Here is a 20,589-nt window from a genome sequence, read left to right on the forward strand (position 1 = left end):
CTAGTTAAGAGTCAGCTACTTGTATCTGTTTTGCATATAGTGAATTTAAAGTCTATTTTTTAACATACAGACTTTCTTGCATTTCTTTCTATCTTTTATAGACCCTTCAACTATCTTTTGTCTGTCTTCCTAATTAACATAGTACCCACAGTGCATTTCATATTTAATTATGTTTTATATTTACCTGTGTTGGTTGAGTTAATTGCACTATCTATCCAGTTATAGTTAACAACAGTAATTATTGGTTTATGTAGCTGATTTCTTAACTGTGTGTCTATTTATTTGTTTGTTCCTTCAGGAAATTGAAGTTTCCAAAGTAGAAAATGAAATTGCACAGATGACTCTCGAGACCAACAGTACCAACCTGAAGCTGACCTCGTTGCAGAAGATGCTCGCAGAACTGAACCAGGAGATTCAGAGCAAAAACGAAATGATCTCTCGCAATGAGAATGAAACAGCGAAGCGGGTCACTGTGATTGAGCGCAAGCAGAGTGCCATCAATCTGCTGAACAAGAAAATCGAGCAGATCGCTGCCAGCACCGGGGTAATTGCCTTGTAGCATTGTGCCGTTCGCGAGCGGGCCGTGAGTCAGCTCTTATTATCTTGTATATAGAGAAGACTTTAATACTTTCACTTTGGTTCTCATATCTGACAGTGATGCCTCATTTCTCATATCTTAGTAAGTCCGTTTTTGATTTTGTAGCCATTTTTAGTTATACAGACCACAGAGAAGCAGCAGCAGAGGCTAAACGCCCCACTGCAGAAATGGTCACCTATGGAGCTAGGAAATATCTGGCTGTGCTGGTGTGTGGCTGGAGAGGTGGGACTCGGGGTTCAGAGTCATCAAATTCTACAAATAAATGGGATTGCTGTGTACTCCTGCTGAAAGATCTTTTTGGGAATTGCATAGGAATCTTCATTTTATTTGAATGTGTATTTCTTATGACTGCATACACGTGTCTTTGTCTCTGCAGCAAGAGGACCTGGGCCCCCTAGAACTGAAGATTAAAAATCTCACCAAGTATATTGAAGAGCATAATGCCGAGATCACCTCGATGCAGCAGTATTGGCTGAGAGAGCAAAATGAACTTGTTCTGCTGACCAGGGAGAGGGAAGAGCAGGCGGCTTCAGTGGAAACCTTGAAGAAAAAGCTCACCATTTTACAGCAGCAGAAAATACGCATCGAAAGTAAGTAGTGATGTCTTACAGATGTAGCCGTCAACTGGTGCTGTGACTCCCTAAACAAGTCGCTCAACCTGCCAGTACTGGAACCTCTGAAATACAGAAAAAGTATCAAACCTGTGCTAAGCATCTGGATCGGCCTAGTGGACTGGAAACCATATGAGTGCCAGTTTAGCGCTCGCTTCAGATGCAACCTGTGCGTGCTCTCCATTGATAGAAGGGGAGTAAGGAATCATTTTAATCATTTCTTACATTTATAAAGCGGCTCAAATCGCTTTACACAGTGAGTGAGGAGTCACTTCAGCCACCGCTAATGTGCAGCATCCAACCTGGGTGATGCGACGGCAGCCATTATGGTGCCAGTATGCTCACCACACATGAGCTGTTGGCAGGGGAAGTGGTGACAGAGTGATAGCCAGTTAGGGATGATTAGGGGGCCAGAATGACCAGGCCATGGTGGCCAATTCAACCAGGACGTTGAGATGCACCCTACTGTTTATGACCACTGAGAGTCAGGTTTTATGCCTCATCCGAAGATCGCCGCCATTTATACAGCACAGTGTCCCAGTCACTGTACCCAAATTCAGATTACAGGATAGGCGCCCCCTGCTGGCCTCACCAACACCTCTCCCATCCCAAGTACTGGCCAGGCCTGCACATGCTTAGCATCAGGCGGATGACCTCTACTGAAGTGCGCGTGGTATGGCCGCTAAGTATTAAGCGGTGTGGCCCAATGTCTGAGATTTTGTCCACAAGACTTCATTTTCATTTAAAAAATCACAGACGTTAGCCTCCGTTTTAGCCTTTCGTCCACACTGCCATGGTGTTTTTTTTTAAAAAACACTTTTGAAAAGGCTCTCCCGAGCGCCGGCTTGACGTTGCAGTGTGGACGGGTGAAAACGCAGACTCTAAACGTCTTCTGATTCATTTGTGCTTATGACATAGGCCTTCAGTGATTGGCTCCTGCTCATTACAACACCTGATTGGCCACCCTTTACGTGGTAAAAACATATTTCAGCGTAGCAGACATACAGGAATTACTTTATGTGAGTGTGTTGCTTACATGTCAGTCAGTCATTATCCAACCCGCTATATCCTAACACAGAGTCACGGGGGTCCGCTGGAGCCAATCCCAGCCAACACAGGCCTCAAGGCAGGAAAAAATCCCAGGCAGGGCGCCAGCCCACTGCAGGGCACACACACCAAGCACACACTAGGGACTATTTAGGATCGCAATCTGCATGTCTTTGGACTGTGGGAGGAAACCCACACAGACACGGGGAGAACATGCAAACTCCACACAGGAAGGACCCAGGAAGCGAACCCAGGTCTCCTTACTGCGAGGTAGCAGCGCTACCCACTGCGCCACCGTGCCGCCCCGTTGCTTACATGTGTGCATCTAAATTGCGTTATGTACAGTTTGAATGCTGCATGCGTGTTCAAGAGGCAAAAAATGTACCAGTCACCAGTTTTGTGATAAATCCTGTGCCTGGGGTTTTTGCACCCATACATACATGCATGCCCAGTTCAGACGAACATCTAAATCATACGCTTTTTTTTGTGTTAGTGGAGAAACTTTCATAAACGATGTGAATGGAGATCAAATCAGATGCTGATTTGTAAATTCTGGAAAAAATTGGGAGTGCTCTCCCCTCAACTTTCTCATATACTCAGATATGGGGATTGATATTTGAGGAGTAAACCGCAAGACAAGGTTTATATTTTTATATTATGTACATTAAAGAACCATCAACAAAAAAGCAAATCAAATTAATAATATATTGAACAATTATTATAGGAGCAAAGTTGAATAAGTTGGACTCTGCAGCTACATGAATCAAAGATAAAGTACCACTTCCGGGTAGTGGAAATAGTCTAAAAGTTAACAGAAATCAATGTTTTATACGTAATACTTGTATGCAAAGTTGTTTGACCGAAGTGAAAGCATTCTCAAGTTACTGTATCATGTTTGCACACACAGACATAATTACAAAAATTCTATTTTCGAACGGGAAGGTCTAAACCATTGAGATTCATCAAAATCTCAAAATGGAAGTTTTGGAGGATTCCAATACTCCTCCCTATACTTCGTACACAAGAAAGTCAGGGAGGTCTGAAATTCTTGACATCGAATCTTTGGACAATTACAATACTTTCCCTATACACATTGAATCTTTGGACATTTACAATACTTTCCCTATACTTCGTATACGAGAAAGTCAGGGAGGTGTGAATTGTCGAGATTCATCAGAATCTCGACATAGAAACTTTGGACGATTATAATACCCTAACTTCGTATACCTAGACTGAAATATCTAGATTCATCAGAATCTACAAGAGACGTACACAGGGAGGTCTGAAATGTTGAGATTCATCAAAATCTCGACATAGAAACTTTGGACGATAACAATACTTTCCCTATACACATTGAATCTTTGATTGTCGAGATTCATAAACATCGAATACTTTCCCTACACCATATATGAGAAATACTGAAATATCTAGATTCATCAGAATACTTTGGACGATTATAATAGAAAGTCAGGGAGGTGTGAATTGTCGAGATTCATAAATTTCGTTTACATCTAATCTTTGTGAATTGTCGAGATTCATAAATTACAATACTTTACTTTCCCTACACTTCATATATGAGAAAGTCAGGGATGTCTGAAATATCTAGATTCATCAGAATCTCGACATAGAAACTTTGGACGATTATAATACTAACCCTAGACTCTGAAATGTTGAGTCGATAGAAACGAGAACATCCGGGAGGTCTGAAATGTCGAGATTCATTAAAATCTCAACATCGAATCTTTGGACGATTACAATACTTTCCCTACACTTCATATATAAGAAATTCAGGGAGGTCTGAAATGTTGAGATTCATCAAAATCTCGACATAGAAACTTTGGACGATTACAATACTTTCCCTATACTTCGTATACGAGAACGTCCGGGAGGTCTGAAATGTTGAGATTCATCAAAATCTCGACATAGAAACTTTGGACGATTATAATACTTTCCCTATACACATTGAATCTTTGGACGTTTACAATACTTTCCCTATACTTCATATACGAGAAAGTCAGGAAGGTCTGAAATGTCAAGGTTCATTAAAATCTCGACATCGAATCTTTAGATGATTACAATACTTTCCCTACACTTCGTATATGAGAAAGTAAAAAGGACTCTCTATTAGACTTTCTGTTCCCCATTTCTGAGACTGGATTGATTTTTCTGTGTTTAGTTTTTCTAAAGGATTGTGGGAAGAGGTTACTGAAAACCAATAAAGCTTCTTACGCACGGCCTCTTTTTTTGTTTTTTAACAGATGAAATTCAGCAGGAGCTGAATGAACAGAAGGACACTGAGCGGCAGATGAAGAATCTCTCCAACGACATGGTGAAGCTCACTATGCTTGTGAACAAGAACAGCGCTCTCAAGGAATCTCTGCAGCAGAGCAATATTCTGATGGAAAACGAGTTTGTGCACAAGCTTAAGGTAAGCCTGCCTGGATTGGCTTCATTTAGCGGACAGTGCAGGGGGGGAGTCTCCCTAAAATACTGCAAGCCACAGTGGGCATCTAGGAGGCAAATACTGTATAGGGCTTGATTGACGGTAATCCCAAGCCAGACCGGGATGGGGCAGAGTGCACTGACTCTTTTTCTTGCTTTTCTGCAGACCGTTCACAGAAAATTCCGCCTGGACCTGATGATAACAATTCTGGTTCCAACCCCTTTGACGTCACTTCCGGGTCCGAGCCTATGGATGAAGACCCCTCCGGTTCCGACCCCTTTCAGGTCATTTCCTATACTGGCCTTTAAAAGCCACCACCGTTCCCCTGTCCCCTCAGTTCTGTTTTGGACTCTGATTTGCGCACATCAATGCTATCCCTTTATTCAGTTTTTGCAGCCAGGAAAACAATATACGGGTGACTGCCACCAAACCTTGCTATGACTCTGTCGAGGTTGTGACACCTGTTATGTAGTGGAAGGCTCTGAGGACACTTCCCAATTTCCCACTCCTTTGGACAACTCTAACCATAAAGTGACCTTAATAGGAGGTGACCAAAGGGTACAAAAGCTAAATTAGCCCCTAAAACACTCTTCCACCACCCACGCATTTCCATTGATGGCCATTTTAGTCCATTAACCCCTGTGAAAGGATTTCACACGACACAGAGAAAGGTTTTGGGGGCAGCCGTATTTGTGAGATAGGCTGCCAAAACGGAAGTTTGTGATTCAGAATGGTACAGGTCTTAGCAGACTTCAGGCCACCACAGAACACTAGAGACGGGCAAACATGGCGGTTTTAAAGCCGGGCAGGGGAAGTGATGTCAGTGTGGCAGGAACAGGAAGTGATGTAATCGGGCCCAGAACCATAAGTGACTTCATCGGGAGGTTGGAAATGGATGTGATATCATCACTGGGGGTTATGGAACCAGAAGTGATGTCATTGGGATATGGAACTGGAAGTGACATCATCGGGCCCAGAACCGGAAGTGACTCCATCGATTTCAGGCGAAATTTCTCGTGGTTGGCCTGCCGATGAAAAAGAGGAAGGATCAGTGCACTCTGCCAACCCCTGGACTGGCATGGAATTATCCCTTTGGGAGTCCTTCAGCTGCCTCCCATGCACACGTGTGTGACACCCCTTTATGAAAGATGGCAGAAGCAATTCTTGGAAAATGCAACATTTTTAAATTTCATTACTTTAAAAGATGCCACTGTAAAGATTTTCTTTTTTCTTTTTTTTTTCTTCAGGAGTCTGAAAGGGAATCAATTGAAATAAAAATGAAGCTGGAAAGTGTTCAAGAAGAGAAGGACAGGCTGCTGAACAGCCTCGTGGAGGCCGAGTGAGTTGTCACATTTCTGAAATGATTGTGTTGCTCCGCTCGTGGCCTTGTACAAAGGAATTTAAATTCCTGAGATGTTAGCCAGGATTTTTGTTGTGATTCTTTACTTTTGTTGAGCTAAAAGGTCACCTTGCAGAGTAATTCCTCATACAAGTTTGCGGATATAGAACCCTTTTTGTCGAATAAATGATTTCTCAAAACTAATCTTATCTATCTGATCTATCTATCTATCTATCTAATCACCTGAAAGAATTTTATGGCAGAAATGAATCAAACCAAAGAATCAGGCAGGAGGAAGCACATCCACTGCATCCCGGGAGCACCCCGTACAACACTCTGCTAAGGGACAGTGCCCGGGGCAGAGCTTGGCAGCAAGTGATCAAAGAATGAGAGCAGAGGTCTAAATTTATAAACAAGTGAATTTACATAACAATGCTCAATTACCTGCCATTTACTCTGATTGGTTCATTGGCTTACACGCCCAAATGACTTATCCAAATAAAAGTCTCATTCTACTACACTCTTGTTCTTCTCATATCTCGCTGGTTCAGCTCTTACACTTGGAATTTCTGTGTGTGTGTGCCAACTGTTCGGTCTTTGCTAGGTTAAGGACATCATCGCCTCCTTAGCGATTACATTTTTTCTTGAGCAGATTCACTTCGTCATCACTGCTCGTATCGCTGTCAAGAGTGTGCAACACCTGGGCTGCAGAAAATCATTTCTTACGAGATCCCATTATGAGGCCATTATGTTTCTTGTCCTCGTGTGTCTCACACTCACACTTGCATCGAAGCCAAACTGACCAATCAGATTGCTCTGAGGGACTCGACATACAGAGTAGGAGGCAAGGAGAAGACGCGTCTACAACACTATGTGAGTAACACTCGGGCCTGTCACTTATACAAGACACACCTATATCGTTTCCCTAGCAATGCTGGAAACTAACACCGCTGGCACTTTTACAGCCCGAGTAATCCTCTTGTCTAATGTTATGTGTGACGCGTCTATACAGTTGCCCCAGTGATGCTCAGAACAAACGCTTTTAGCAGTTTTCACAGTCCAAGTGACGCTGGGGTCTAATGCTAAGGAGATTAATCCTCTCTTTGTTGTTCACTTGACCTTTATCTAGGTTCCTAATATGCTTGAACAAGTTTCTGACATTTATTAACCCTTTTATAAATTTGATAAATTGTTCTTGTTATACTTCTTCAAAGATTGATACCATTTGTTAATGCGGAAAGCACACCAAAACACTTTATGCACCCTAAGTTTCATTTTTCTTCCACACTTTTTAGTGCTGACCCTTAGCTTTGAAATTTTTTATCCTTGATTTTCGTCCCTCGTTTCCATTCTGACATGTGATTTTTTTTTTTTTTTTTTTTATCTTTTGGTTTTGACCCCTGTTCTACATTTTAAATACATCTATCCCATCCCTCACCCCCACCCCTAACCTTAAAATTCTTATGATCAGGGCCTGAGGTTAAAATTAAATCCTTTTTAGTTTAAATTGATGGGGTTTTTTTTATTCCCATCCCTTGCCTTAAAATTTGTATATTCGGGCCCTGAGGTTAAGCAGGATTCTCACCCCAGGCTCCTCATATTAAAATTCAGACCCTTTTCAGTTTAAATAAATAGGTCTTTTTTATCCCTACCCTTTATTTCTAACCCTCCCCTCTCCCCCTTTCTTTTTATTTGTTAAATACCTGGTTAATTTGAATCCTAATTTTAAATAAATACAAACCCTAAAATTGATGGCTAAAGACTGAGTTCCCTTAAAAAAATATTGGGGCTCAGGGAATTTTTCATCTTTTAACCAATATTTATGTGCCATCTGTTGATTACCTAATTTTAACTTAATTTTTAACATTTAATTACCCTGTTTTTAATATATTTTTAAAGTTTAATAATTATATAAATTTTAATCCTTATTTATTTCAAATTTTAAGTAATTTTATAATTGACCAGGATGGGGCACTATTTTTTTAAACCCTCCTTTTGAGTCGTGGATTTTATTGCAAAGAGAATTACATTTTATAAGGATATTAAATTATTTATTGAAGAACATTTTAGGATAATTTTAACAGGGTTTTATAATAGTTTTAATTACTTGAAAGTAGAGGTTGTGTGTCGTGTTAAATAAAAAAAAAAATTGTTTAGGAAATAAGTGTGCCAGTGCATGCCAATTATGGCCATATCCCCTTGTGACGATGTGGGTTCTGGCTCCACACTCCCTTTGCTATTGGAAGCACTCGAACCCGACACCGTCGATAATGTAACCGAGTGAGCTAGTCAATGGAGGCAAATGATTCCAGCAAGGGGAAGGTAGAAAGTGCAAAAGTGCTTTTATTTAAAATAGTCAACAAAAACAAAGTTCATAAATAGTGCAGTTCTTCAAATTCATTAAATAAATAAATAATCCATTAAATGAACATGTGGAGGTTAAAACTCAATAGAAAAAAAAACACATTCCTTTAAAATCGGAGGTTAAAATCTTTTTAGGAAGCAGTCTTAAAACCCAACAAACAAATCTGGTGCTCTTCTGTTAGCGTCTCACCTGCTTATCCCGTATGGGCCAAGCAGCAGGCAAGACGCTCTCTACAGCTGCCCTCCTCAAACACACGCAAGACTGGAGACCTCCCGATCCCTGGCTTCGGTTTGGCTCTCATCCCAGCCTCGAGACTTGGACTCCTTGGTCTCCAGGACGCTCACACCAAGGACTGCCACTCCAAGCCTCCCGACTTCCGCTGCCTTTCTGCGGCCTTCTGCGCTCGTCGCTTTCACCTTGGTCACTCCGCTACCTGCTCGCTCAGCGGGAGCGACATCAACACAAACACGTGGGTGTCGGCCTAACACCCAGCTTCCATGCAGCTGTCCACGAGCGCTCATTCGCCGCACGTCCGCCGCCTCTTCGCGGCTCTCTCCCTCTCACCGACCTGCTTCCTCTCCTGCTCCCGGTAACCTCCGTCCTCTCCTTTCCTTTCCTTTCTCCGATCGTTTCTTTCTCTCTCCCTAAAACCGACTCGCGCTTCTTTTAAAAACGTGAGGGCCATCACAGCTGCAGCATTAGCCACGGGAGCAATCACGAATGTGGGCAGTTCCTCACCTGTGCACACGGTGAGAAACGCCCACATCGACGACGCCCCGCTGCTCGCATAACAACGCCCTCACGAAGCCGCTCGGTGCGATGATTATTTATTTAAAATCAATGGCCTTTTCTCCACGAGCTGTGGACCCATAACACCACACCCCTACCCTAATCCTAACCCTAACCCTACTCAAAAATATCTTTGCCTGTCCTTTCTAGCAAAACAGACACGACCTGGGAATGTGCGGCACATGACGTTACTGTCACGTTGAGCACTTTAGAACGTTAGAACGGTTTAGACGAGAACAGGCCATTCAGTCTCATGAAACCTGTCAGTCCTGCCCACTTAATTCTTCCAAAATAACATCAAGTCGAGTTTTAAAAGTCCCTAAAGTCCGCCTGTCTACCACACTACTTGGTCACTTATCCTATGTGTCTCTGATTCTCCGTGTGAATTAAACCTTGTTAATTCTAGAAGGTTGATTCTGTTCATCTGGACATAGTTTTTTTTCCGGGGGAGATATGTTACATCTCTCACCATCTTACAATGCAGTGATTGCAGCCATTCCCCAACTCTCTGTGAATGGTACTCATGGCCATTGATCAATGGACAGTTTGCATATCATTGATCGCATGGCCCATTGTTAGTCAATGGTGCTTGCTGCGGTCATTATGCAAAGATACTGTTTATAAGGGTGGAGAAACCTGCAGTCAACTGAGACTGAGGAAGTCACTTGGATGAGTGATGTAGCGTATCTCCCTCGGGGAAAAAAACTATGTCCAGATGAACAGAATCAACTTTCTAGAATTTCCTTACCTGGATAACTGAGCATGCATCGAGACAAACCTTCCTAATATTTGTGTGGAATTTACCCTTAACAAGTTTCCAACTGTGTCCCCATGTTCTTGATAAACTCATTTTGAAGTCACCGTCTTGATCCCCTCAACTAATTCCTGTCATAAGCACTTCAATCATTAAGTCTTCTCTTAATGTCCTTTGTTTAAACTGTAAAGGCTCAGCTGTTTTAATCTTCAATCATAATTCATCCCCTGTAGCCCTGGAATCAGCCTAGTCGCTCTTCTCTGGACTTTTTCTCGCACTTTCTAAAGCATCCGAGTTTACGGAGAAAAACATAAGGATTATTCCCGACAAACATTTTTAATCCCGCCATCATTTTTGTTTTGACAGTCGTGCATTTTGACTTCCTGATGTTATGATTGGAAGTTCCAAAGCACGTAAGTCCCGAAAGCACTTCCAAAAATGCCTACTATTGGGGGAAATCCTGTCACAAACCCTGGCTGGATGTAAAAAAGGCCATGTAGAATCTTTATAAAATGAAATATTTATTTTTAAAGGCTCCAAAAAAACAGTCCATAGGAGCTCAAATTGACAAAGGAGCTGCCAGCAAAGCAATCCAAGGTGAAGAAAAGTCCCAATACGAAATCCGAAGAACCATTGAAATGTAACACGAACGAAATGTCAAAAATGCAGTAAATTACTAAGTGCACGAAATTGACAAAAAGCACAAGAACTCACCGCTGCTAAGCGCATTCGAAATGAAGCGCCAGGAACTGTGGGAGACCCTCCAGTTTTATAGGGCGGATGGTCCGGCCACTTGGGGGGACCACCCACAAAACACATGGAACATAACAGAGGCGGCTTACATACAAAAACAAAAATTGAAAGTAAAGAATGATGCACGTGATCGACATGAATAAAAGAGTTGAGAATGAACAGAAGAGACATCAAAAAAAGAATCTGATCCCCATCCCGGGGAATAATCCAGTTACACATTTTTTCCCCGTTTTCCGGTTAACGTCTTAAAACAACAACATTTATTTCAACAGAATATTTTCATACAGAACATGAAGCTCGACGTTCTTATCTTCTGGCTTTTGCCAAAATAATTCCTGCCTCTCTCTCTCTCTCACTCTGGTAGAACATGGCCCTCTGTTTACCCGCGGTTTTTAATATAAGAAAACAAAGAAATTAAACCACTGCCTAAATGTTAGTAGAGTAACGTAAATTACTAAATAAACGAAGCAATAAAATCGATAATATTGAAAACTGTTGGGAAAGTTAAAGCGATGAGGCATCAACTCTTCTTTAACACCTGGCATCTTTTAGGCGGCAGATTATGCTATGGGAGAAGAAAACGCAACTGGCAAAGGAGACGCGAGCGGCTGTTGATTCTGATGTCGGCCAAGGGGAAATTCGCACCATGAAGTCCGAAATTCACAGAATGGAGGTGAGCCACTAATGTTCACAGCCACTTTAGCCACTTTAGTCCAGTTTGACTATACCACAGCAGGACAGTTTCCCTATCTTTGAGTGTCCTCAAAAATGTCGTTACCATCCTGCAGGTTCGGTACGGACAGCTGATGAAGCAGCAGGAGAAGCTGATCAGGGAAATGGAGGCGGTGGTCGCCCGTCGAGAGACCATCGTCACCAGGGGTGAGGCCCAGGCCAAAATGGAGAAGAAGCAACTGACACAAGGCGCCTTCCACAGCACGCTGCACCTGCTGCAAAAGAAGATTCAAGAAACACAAAAGGTGATGTGGACCACCGGGGCGCGTACAGCCACCCTAACCCCAACACAGACAGGCAGGACACTAATGGGCGGTCGGAAAATCGAGAATCCACCTTATGAGAAGGATTTAGGAGTTGTAGTGGACTTAACATTATCAGCTGCCAGACAGTGTTCAGAAGCCATTAAGAAGGATAACATACTGTCAGGTTATATAGCGCCTTGATGTGCGGAGTACAAGTCACAGGAGGTTCTGCTTTATAACACACTGGCGAAGCTTCATCTGGAGTCATGTGTGCAGTTTTGGTCTCCAGGATATCTAAAGGACATAACAGCACTAGAGGTGGTCCAGGGATTAGCGACTAGGCTGATTCAGAGCTACAGGGGTTGAGTTATGAGGAAAGATTAAAAGAGCTGAGCCTTGAAGATCAAGAGAAGACCTGACTGAAGTGTTTAAAATGTTGAAGGGAATCAGTCCAGTGGATCAAGACCTTGACATTAAAATGAGTTCATCAAGAACACGGGGACACAGTTGGAAACTTGTGAAGGGGAAATTTCGCACAAACATTAGGAAGTTCTGCTTTACACAAAGAACGTTAGACACTTGGAATTAGCAACTAAGTAGTGTGGTGAACACGAGGACTTTAGGGACTTTCAAAACTCGACTTGATGTTTTTTTGGAAGAATTAAGTGGGCAGGACTGACAGGTTTCATGAGACTGAATGGCCTGTGCACAACGTGACAGTGACGTCATGCGCCGCACGTTCCCGGGTTGTGTCTGTTGTGCTAGAAAGGACAGGCAAAGATATTTTTAAGTAGGGTTAGGGTTAGGATTAGGGTAGGGGATATGGCCATAATTGGCATGCACTAGCACACTTATTCCCTAAACAATTTTTTTTTTTTATTTAACACGACACACAACCGGTGACATTAAAATGAGTTCATCAAGAACACGGGGACACAGTTGGAAACTTGTGAAGGGGAAAGTTCGCACAAACATTAGGAAGTTTTGCTTTACACAAAGAACGATTGACACTTGGAATAAGCGACCAAGTAGTGTGGTGGACACGAGGACTTTAGGGACTTTCAAAACTCGACTTGATGTTTTTTTGGAAGAAATAAGTGGAGAGGACTGGCGAGCTTTGTTGGGCTGAATGGCCTGCTCTCTGCATATTCCCCCACGTGAAGACGCACCAAAATGCCAAGAGTGCTCAAATGTTCTAATTGCCACACAGCACGCCTTTATTTATAGGTGGGGAGCCGCTTTCTACGCTCCCCACAACAGCAGAGCGTCCACAAGAGAAAAGCTTAGTCCTTTCTTTCTTTCTCTTTTTGTTTCTTTCTTTCTTTCTCCTCGAATGGAGTGAGGCGGCTCCTTTTATTCCGCTCCTGGGAGTGCTCCCAGTGGCTCATCACTATTATATTACCTGGAATCACTCCCAGGTGTGCTGGAAGTCCACTGTAGGGCTCTGCAGCTCCCCCTGGCACAGGGGAACCCAACAGGGCTATACCAAACTACAAGTCCCAGCATGCCCTGCAAGAATCCGTGGTGCCAGGAGGGCTGCCCTCTAGTGTCCTAGGGGAGGTAGTGCGTTGCAGATGCTCGGCCCACACATCAAACTGGCGCCCCAGCCTGGCAGTAGCCAAGGCCGCCCATCACAGTGAGCAATCAAAAGCTAAAAGGCTGCCGAAGAATTGCCGGTTGGTTTACGTGGTTGTTTTTTTAAAATTGTTCGCTTATGGGATATTTTCACGAATGATACATGGCACCTCACAGCAGGGGTCCCCAAGTTCAGTCCTGGGGTACCACAGTGGCTGCGGTTTTTCATTCCGACCAGTTTCACACATAAATGGTTCAGTCTTACTTCGAATTGTTTCATTCGTCTTTTTCCTTGAGTAATGTGTGCTGGTGCCGTATCTTTACATGCAAATAAAATTCACACGTGCTTTTTTGGCCATGTCTTTAAATATTATCTTTTCTTTGCCGTATTCTTTTTAATTTACTTTTTTCCTGTGGAGTTTTCTCCCATAATTAAACCCAAATACTGTCGTTTAGAGATGAGCAGTACAAACACGGGTGCAAATGACCCTCAACACTAAAGGGAAGCAGCCACAGCAGCCTGCAATGCACATGTGAGCTGATTAATAAGAACAGGCCTAAATGAGCAGAACGCCACAGAGTGCAAAACCTTAAAAAGCAAGCAAAAGAATGATAACTCACGTCACGCGTGCAAATGCTTGACCCAAAAATGTTGTCATTTCTGGATTGGCACAAGCAAAGGTGGAAACTGGGAAAAGAAAAAACAGCTTGTTAAGTAAAGACGGGAGTCCAGTTGAAAGCAGGTGGCTGGGAAGAAGAACTGCAGTTACGGTGGTCTGCAGCACTGAACTTGAGGACCACTAAGTTAAGCCTTTTTATTATTAACGACACTATCTGTCTAAGACAGGTAATTGAATCATTTAAAACGTTTCCTATCTCGACGTGCACTTTGACTCACTTTCTTTTGTGTTTGCGCATGTGTGAATTTTTTTTCACCGATGCTCCCTCCCTCATTCCCCCTTCTCTGACTCTGTCATTATTTTCAGAGAGGCTTTTGTCACATCCTGTCCACTTTTATACTTATCTGTCTTTGAAGGTGACTCTCATTCCTCATGTGTCTCACGCTCACATTTCCTCTTTTGTCGCATCATCAAAGCCAAACTGACCAATCAGATTGCTCTGAGGGGCCGGACATACAGACCTTAGTGCTTTATTATACTGTACAACAGATTAGCACACACGTGAATGTAACAGGCGGCGCGGTGGCGCAATGGGTAGCGCTGCTGCCTCACAGTTAGGAGACCTGGGTTCGCTTCCCAGTTTGCATGTTCTCCCAGTGTCTGCGTGGGTTTCCTCCCACAGTCCAAAGACATGCAGGTTAGGTGCATTGGCGATCCTAGCGTGTGCTTGGTGTGTGTGTGCCCTGTGGTGGGCTGGCACCCTGCCTGGGGTTTGTTTCCTGCCTTGCGCCCTGTGTTGGCTGGGATTGGCTCCAGCAGACCCCCATGACCCTGTAGTTAGGATATAGCGAGTTGAATAATGGATGTATGGATGAATGTAACATTGAAGTAGCGGCTCAAGTAATACCCAAGCGATCAGACAGCTTTGTTATGCAGTGACTTTAGAATATTTATATGAGCAAATTAACTGTAAAAGTCACCCTGCTTATTGTACAAGTCAAGCGCTAGGAGCCTAGCATGTGGATTAAAACATCAAGCACCCTCTGCTGGTCCAAAGTGGAATTGACAAACAATTAGTCACACTTTAAAATACACCATTTGGAAAATTTGTAAGTTTATTCTCAAGACATATCTACAGTATATGAAAGGCACTATATACCATAGATAGATAGATAGATAGATAGGTAGTGTTGCAGATGGCTGGGGGGGGCAACCCGGCCAGGACACCCAGGAGGACCGGAGGAGGGCTTATGCTTCCCCCAGACCATGGCGGTGGCGACCGCCCTGGTGCCTTTGGGGGCCACGGGTACACAGCTTTGAAGCTCAACCCTGTAGAGGCCCGTGGTCACCGCCAGGGGGCACCCCAAAACCTTGGAAGCCCTGGACCTCAGCACTCAGTGCTGGGGGAAAGAGGAGCAGGGACACCCAGAGTGCTTCCGGGGATGCAGCCGGCACTTCCGGCACACTGGAAGATTGCCGGGAAGCACCTGGAGCACATCTGGGTGATTATAAAAGGGGCCGCCTCCCTTCCTTCATTGACTAGAGTCGGGTGGAAGAGGACGATGTCTGGGAGGAGGCAAGGAGGCGGCCTGAAGGAAGAAGGCATTAGTTTGGTGGCCTGGACTTTTGGGGACTTTGGGGTTGTGTGGCACTGTAATTATGGTATTAAATCGTGTGTTGGGTGACATTGACGTGTCCGCCTGTCTGTGTCCGGGCCGGCTTCCACAATAGATAGATAGATCACAGTTTCAGTGTGTTTTATCAAACCTCATTCATATCAAAATATTTTGGTTTCTTATATCATTTGACTGAAAAGCAGTAAATGAAACCATACAAACATAAAGGTTGAATATTTTACTAGCGACTCTAGTTTAGATGCTAAACTCTTCTAATTGATGTTTTGCAGGCTCCATTGTGCTCGGTGGCACCATTCCAGAGTAATACTGGCGCTCTTAATAACGCAAACCTCCTGTTAACTCCACAAGCGCAGATCGCTTTGCTGTCTTTACTCGCCCAACTCGAGGCGCGGCTCCGTTTCACTTTTGTTTTAGGGCCTAAAGCCACACGTCATTGGTTTTGTTAGCCTCGTCCATGACAGCGCTTGGACCTAATTCTGTGTTCTTCTTTTTAAAGCAAGCCTCAGAGTGTGACGGTGAAATACACGAGTTCCAGGAGAGCCAGCGGTCGTTAAGCAGGACGCTAGACGAGAAGCAGGACCAGATCGCCCAGCTGCAGGCCGCTTTGGAGACACTGGTGATGAACTTCAAGCGACTGCAAGACAAAAAGGACAGGGTGAGCGTGGCATTCTCAGAAAGTCCTTCACTAAATGATATCATACAGTAACCTTGTGAAGAATGACTCCAACTCTCTTTCTGAATCGCGTACGAGGGTAAATCAAAAGGCAAAGGCAATCTGAAAGTGACGCGGGAACTGCGGTGGATAGAAGATGACGCAGTACGACACTTTGGCAGTGGCTTATGGGTAGTTTGGACACATCCGGCCTAGCGCTCTGCCGTTAGTCTAGTTGAAGCCAAGGTTCAACGAACAAACAGGACTGCACCTTCCTTGACCATCGTGTGCAGGGAGATTTTTTTTTGGGAAGAGGGAGCGAAACCTGCTGAACGGAGCGCGAGACCCAAAAACTGTTACAAATGGCACCCCTCAGCTGAAGTCACCCTAGGCGGCCCCCAATGTCGCCTAATGGATTGACCAGCGCTGATCCCTCGATTACAACGCCCCACATTGCAGTTCTTTTGTAAAAACCCCTGCCTGCTACTTGTCCATCGCAGTTGTCAATGGTTTTCTCTTTTTCTTTTCCAGAACTTCTCTCAGATCCTAACCTATCAGGCTCGCCAGAAACATCTGCAGGCCGTCAAAGATGGAAAGTACACTCCCCTGGTTAAGACGAAACAAGCTCTAGAGGCAGAGGCTCATAAACAAGAAGATCGCATTCATACCATCAGCACCATCGTGGACCGCGTTTGCCATGAGTACCCCGAGCTCCAGGGGGCGCTCCGCAAGGTCACACTGGCCCTGGCTGCAAGACAGGAGGGCCTAGAAGGGACTTTTTAGCACTGACGTCACGTCGAAAAGTCATACAAGATAAAAGAGTTCATGTCTGGATGTTCATATTCCACAATCAGCACAGAGTTGGTTTCCTTTCACAGCCCAAGTTACGGGGTGTTATGTTACTCGGCCATCACTGTGAGTGAATGGGCCTTGTGAGGGCCTGGGGGCCCATCCAGAAGGTGGATGTTGGAGAGTGGAGGGAATTGGAATAGGAACATGGAAATAGAATTTGATTTTTTTGTTTTTTGGAACTGCTGAATAAAAAGAAAGAAAAATCAGTATGTGTCTGTGCCGTTGTGTATACAGCAGGCTGTGTGAGGTCTGCACTTTCTGAAGGGACCCCTGAAGAGGGTTTAGGGGTTTACGTGACAAAGCATTTACATCATCTAAGTGAATCAAATAAAATGTTAGGTTATAATATAAAAAACTGTTGAATAGAAATCGAGGGATGTTACGCTCAGACTATGTAATGAACAAGTGAGAGCACATCTGGAGTGTCGTGAGCAGTTCTGGTTGTCACACTGCAAGAAGGACATAGCAGCTCATGAAGCAGCGCAGAGGAGAACAACCAGGAGCATCTCAGGGCTTGAGGACACACACGTCCTACATATGACAGACTCGGAGAGTTAAACCTGAGGAGACAGCATGGGGGGACAAAATGAAGTCTTCAAAATCCTCCGAGGCATCGACAAAGTAGATCCTGCAGAATTCTTTCAGCTTAACGGTGAATCAAGAACTCGAGGACATCATTGGAAATTAACAGGAAGTGCATTTAGGACTGAAGCCTGGAAGAACACCTTTATGAAAAGAGTTACGGCAACCTGGAACAAACTAGTCAGACATGGAGTTGTCAGAGTTAAGCAGAAACCTGGACCGCCTTTAAGAGGAATCTGCATATGAGATACGGAGATGGCTGAGCTATCAAACGGGAGACAAATGCACTGAATGGTCTCGTCTCGTTGGCCAAATTTCTTAAGTTCTCGTGTCCATGCAAGTTTCCTGTTAGGTTCATTGTCAGCATGAGTCTGTAGCAAGTGACAAAGTGACGCCCTCTCCAGGTTTGGGGTCCGCCTTTTGCATAATTCTACTGGAATTTGCTTTGGCCTTCTGCTAACCAGAGCAGCAACAGATGGAAGAACAGCTGGGCGTCATTTACTGTGCTACCTGATATTAGATATTAGATACAGTAGAGACGAATAAAGTGCTGTCTGTCTATCATATAGTGCCTATCTATCTATCTATCTATCTATCTATCTATCTATCTATCATATAGTGCCTTTCATATCTATCTATCTATCTATCTATCTATCATATAGTGCCTATCTATCTATCTATCTATCTATCTATCTATCATATAGTGCCTTTCATATCTATCTATCTATCATATAGTGCCTTTCATATCTATCTATCTATCTATCTATTATATAGTGCCTTTCATATCTATCTATCTATCTATCTATCTATCATATAGTTTCTTTCATATCTATTTACAGCGGTGGGCTGGCGCCCTGCCCGGAGTTTGTTTTCTTGCCTTGCGTCCTGTGTTGGCTAGGATTGGCTCCAGCAGACCCCCATGACCCTGTAATTAGGATATAGTGGGTTGGATAATGGATGGATGGATGGATATTTATCTATCTATCTATCTATTGTGAACTTGAACCTGGACACAGACAGACACAGACTCAGAATGTCCCACAAACACACGTTTTATTACCGTTCTGCACAACACAATGAATGCAACCAATAAAGCTCAGTTCTTATCTCTTCACTCCTCTGTCTCTTTTCTTCAGCCACCTCCACTCCTCTCCTGCAAGCTCTGTCGTCTACCTCCCGACTCCGGCTCCCCGAGTGGAGTAGTGCTGCTTGCCAAGGATCTGGAGCTGTCCAGGTGCCCCCTGGTGGTGGCCACGTACCACTGCGGGGTTGAGCTTCTAAGCCCCGACATAAACCTGCTCTCTCGTGCCCCGGGAGAGGTATTTTTATATAGTGACTTTCACATCTATCTATTTATTATATAGTGCCATTCTTATGTTCTATCTAGCCATCATATAGTGTCTTTTATATCTACAGCATCTATCTTCCTATTATATAGTGCCTTTCATATATGTCTTATCTACAGTATTATATAGTACATTTCATATCTATCTATCCATCTCTCATTATATAGTGCCTTTTGCTCTATCTATCTATCTATCTATCTATCTGTGTAATGAAGAATGAAAGCCATGAGGTCATGTTTCTGGAAATATTAACAATGTTGTTTTTCTATGGTAAGATCTTGTGGTTTCATAATGAATTTAATAAAGTTTTTTTTTTTTTTACATAAAAATACCTTTGTATTATATAGTGTCTTTCATATATGTCTAACTAGGTATGTATTATATAGTGCATTTTATATTTATCAATCTAGTACCTTTCATATCCATCTATGCATTTTGTACTGCCTTTAATGTCAATCTGTCTTATAGTGCCTTTAACATCTATCCATATAGAAGAAGTGTTCTTTTTATTTTTCTTTCTTTATAGTCATTCTGGTGTATGTTTAGACCATAATGTGTGTGTGTGCGCGCGCGCGCGCGTTTATTTAAGTATTTATTTAATGAGTTTTTGTAAAAAGCTAAATTTCCCCCTGGAGACAAATAAAGTCTATCGATCGATCTATTACATAATGCCTTTTATAGCTACATTATAGTGTCTTTCATATCTAACTATTTATTATATAGCGCCTTTCGCGTCTATCTATCTATTATACAGCGCCTTTCACGTCTATCTGCCTTATCTCTGGTAGTAATGGCTGCTTTCGCCACTAGAGGCGCACTCGTCCAATCCGGAAGTCGCGCGTTCTCCAGCTTTTTTGAAGAAGATTCTGTTACGATGTCGTAGTTTGCTGCATGTCCACAAAGTGCTGGTTGCCTCTTTTGACGGTCTTGCAGGTGAGAGTGAATCCTTTTGTAAAGTAAAGTATGTCCGTTTAACCTTCAGGCCGAATTGTCAAACAGAGGCACCGTCTGCTGCTGGATGATCGCCACTTTGACCTGCGTCGGTTTATTGTGATTGTTTTTAAATGTAAAAGTTCAAACGGGGCAGGGCTGCGCGCCGAGAGATCTGAAGTCTGAAATAACACAAAGCAGATCTTGCCTTCTCCAACCCCGATTCGCCCACCTGCTCGCAGCGCCCGAGCCCATCCAAATGGACATTATTCCCAGCTATTGTTGCCCGTCACAACTCGTAAAAGGTTTGTAGCCATCGGGAGACAACCGGCGACATTTGGGTGTAGACGACAGCTGAGGGGATTTCGTGTGTGAGCGGTGCAGTCGACGCGAAGACGAGGAGAACCTGAAAGCTTCGCACGGACCCCCACGACTACCAGGGACAGACGGTGAGCCGCTGCATTGCTCTGCATAAATCCCCGTAAGGCGGTGCAGCGAGCCCATTATTTATTCGTATCTGTAGTTGCATTCGAATAGAAGTGAAAAATAGGCGTAGCAATCCTGCTTGTTTTTATCATTAATTACACTCCTGTAATGAGAATATTAAAGTAATGTGTTGGACTTTAATATACAGGGTTCTTGGTTCGATCACTGGGTAACCCGAGCATCCCAATCAGTGTTGCCACTCATAACTTTTAATTTAAAAAAAAGAACCATGT

General features: G+C 43.5%; 2 protein-coding genes across 3 annotated transcripts in view; both read left to right on the forward strand.

Moving 5' to 3' along the window:
- Positions 1-17,191, forward strand: part of ccdc40 (coiled-coil domain containing 40) — a 54,203-nt gene extending 37,012 nt beyond the window's left edge. For both annotated transcript variants that reach the window (XM_039740409.1, XM_039740408.1), the window contains exons 12-19: positions 299-544; positions 975-1,188; positions 4,515-4,684; positions 5,947-6,038; positions 11,252-11,372; positions 11,488-11,676; positions 16,005-16,163; positions 16,692-17,191. In XM_039740409.1, the coding sequence (XP_039596343.1) occupies positions 299-544; positions 975-1,188; positions 4,515-4,684; positions 5,947-6,038; positions 11,252-11,372; positions 11,488-11,676; positions 16,005-16,163; positions 16,692-16,943 (1,443 nt within the window). In that variant the 3' untranslated portion in view covers positions 16,944-17,191. The remainder of the gene's footprint in view (positions 1-298; positions 545-974; positions 1,189-4,514; positions 4,685-5,946; positions 6,039-11,251; positions 11,373-11,487; positions 11,677-16,004; positions 16,164-16,691) is intronic.
- Positions 17,192-19,767: 2,576 nt separating this feature from the next.
- Positions 19,768-20,589, forward strand: part of gaa (alpha glucosidase) — a 40,982-nt gene continuing 40,160 nt past the window's right edge. Inside the window, exon 1 of the mRNA XM_039739826.1 lies at positions 19,768-19,873. The gene's annotated coding sequence lies outside the window, so the exon portion shown is untranslated. The remainder of the gene's footprint in view (positions 19,874-20,589) is intronic.

The sequence above is a fragment of the Polypterus senegalus genome, chromosome 17 (genome assembly GCF_016835505.1).
Source record: "Polypterus senegalus isolate Bchr_013 chromosome 17, ASM1683550v1, whole genome shotgun sequence".
Taxonomy (NCBI): Eukaryota; Metazoa; Chordata; class Cladistia; order Polypteriformes; family Polypteridae; genus Polypterus; species Polypterus senegalus.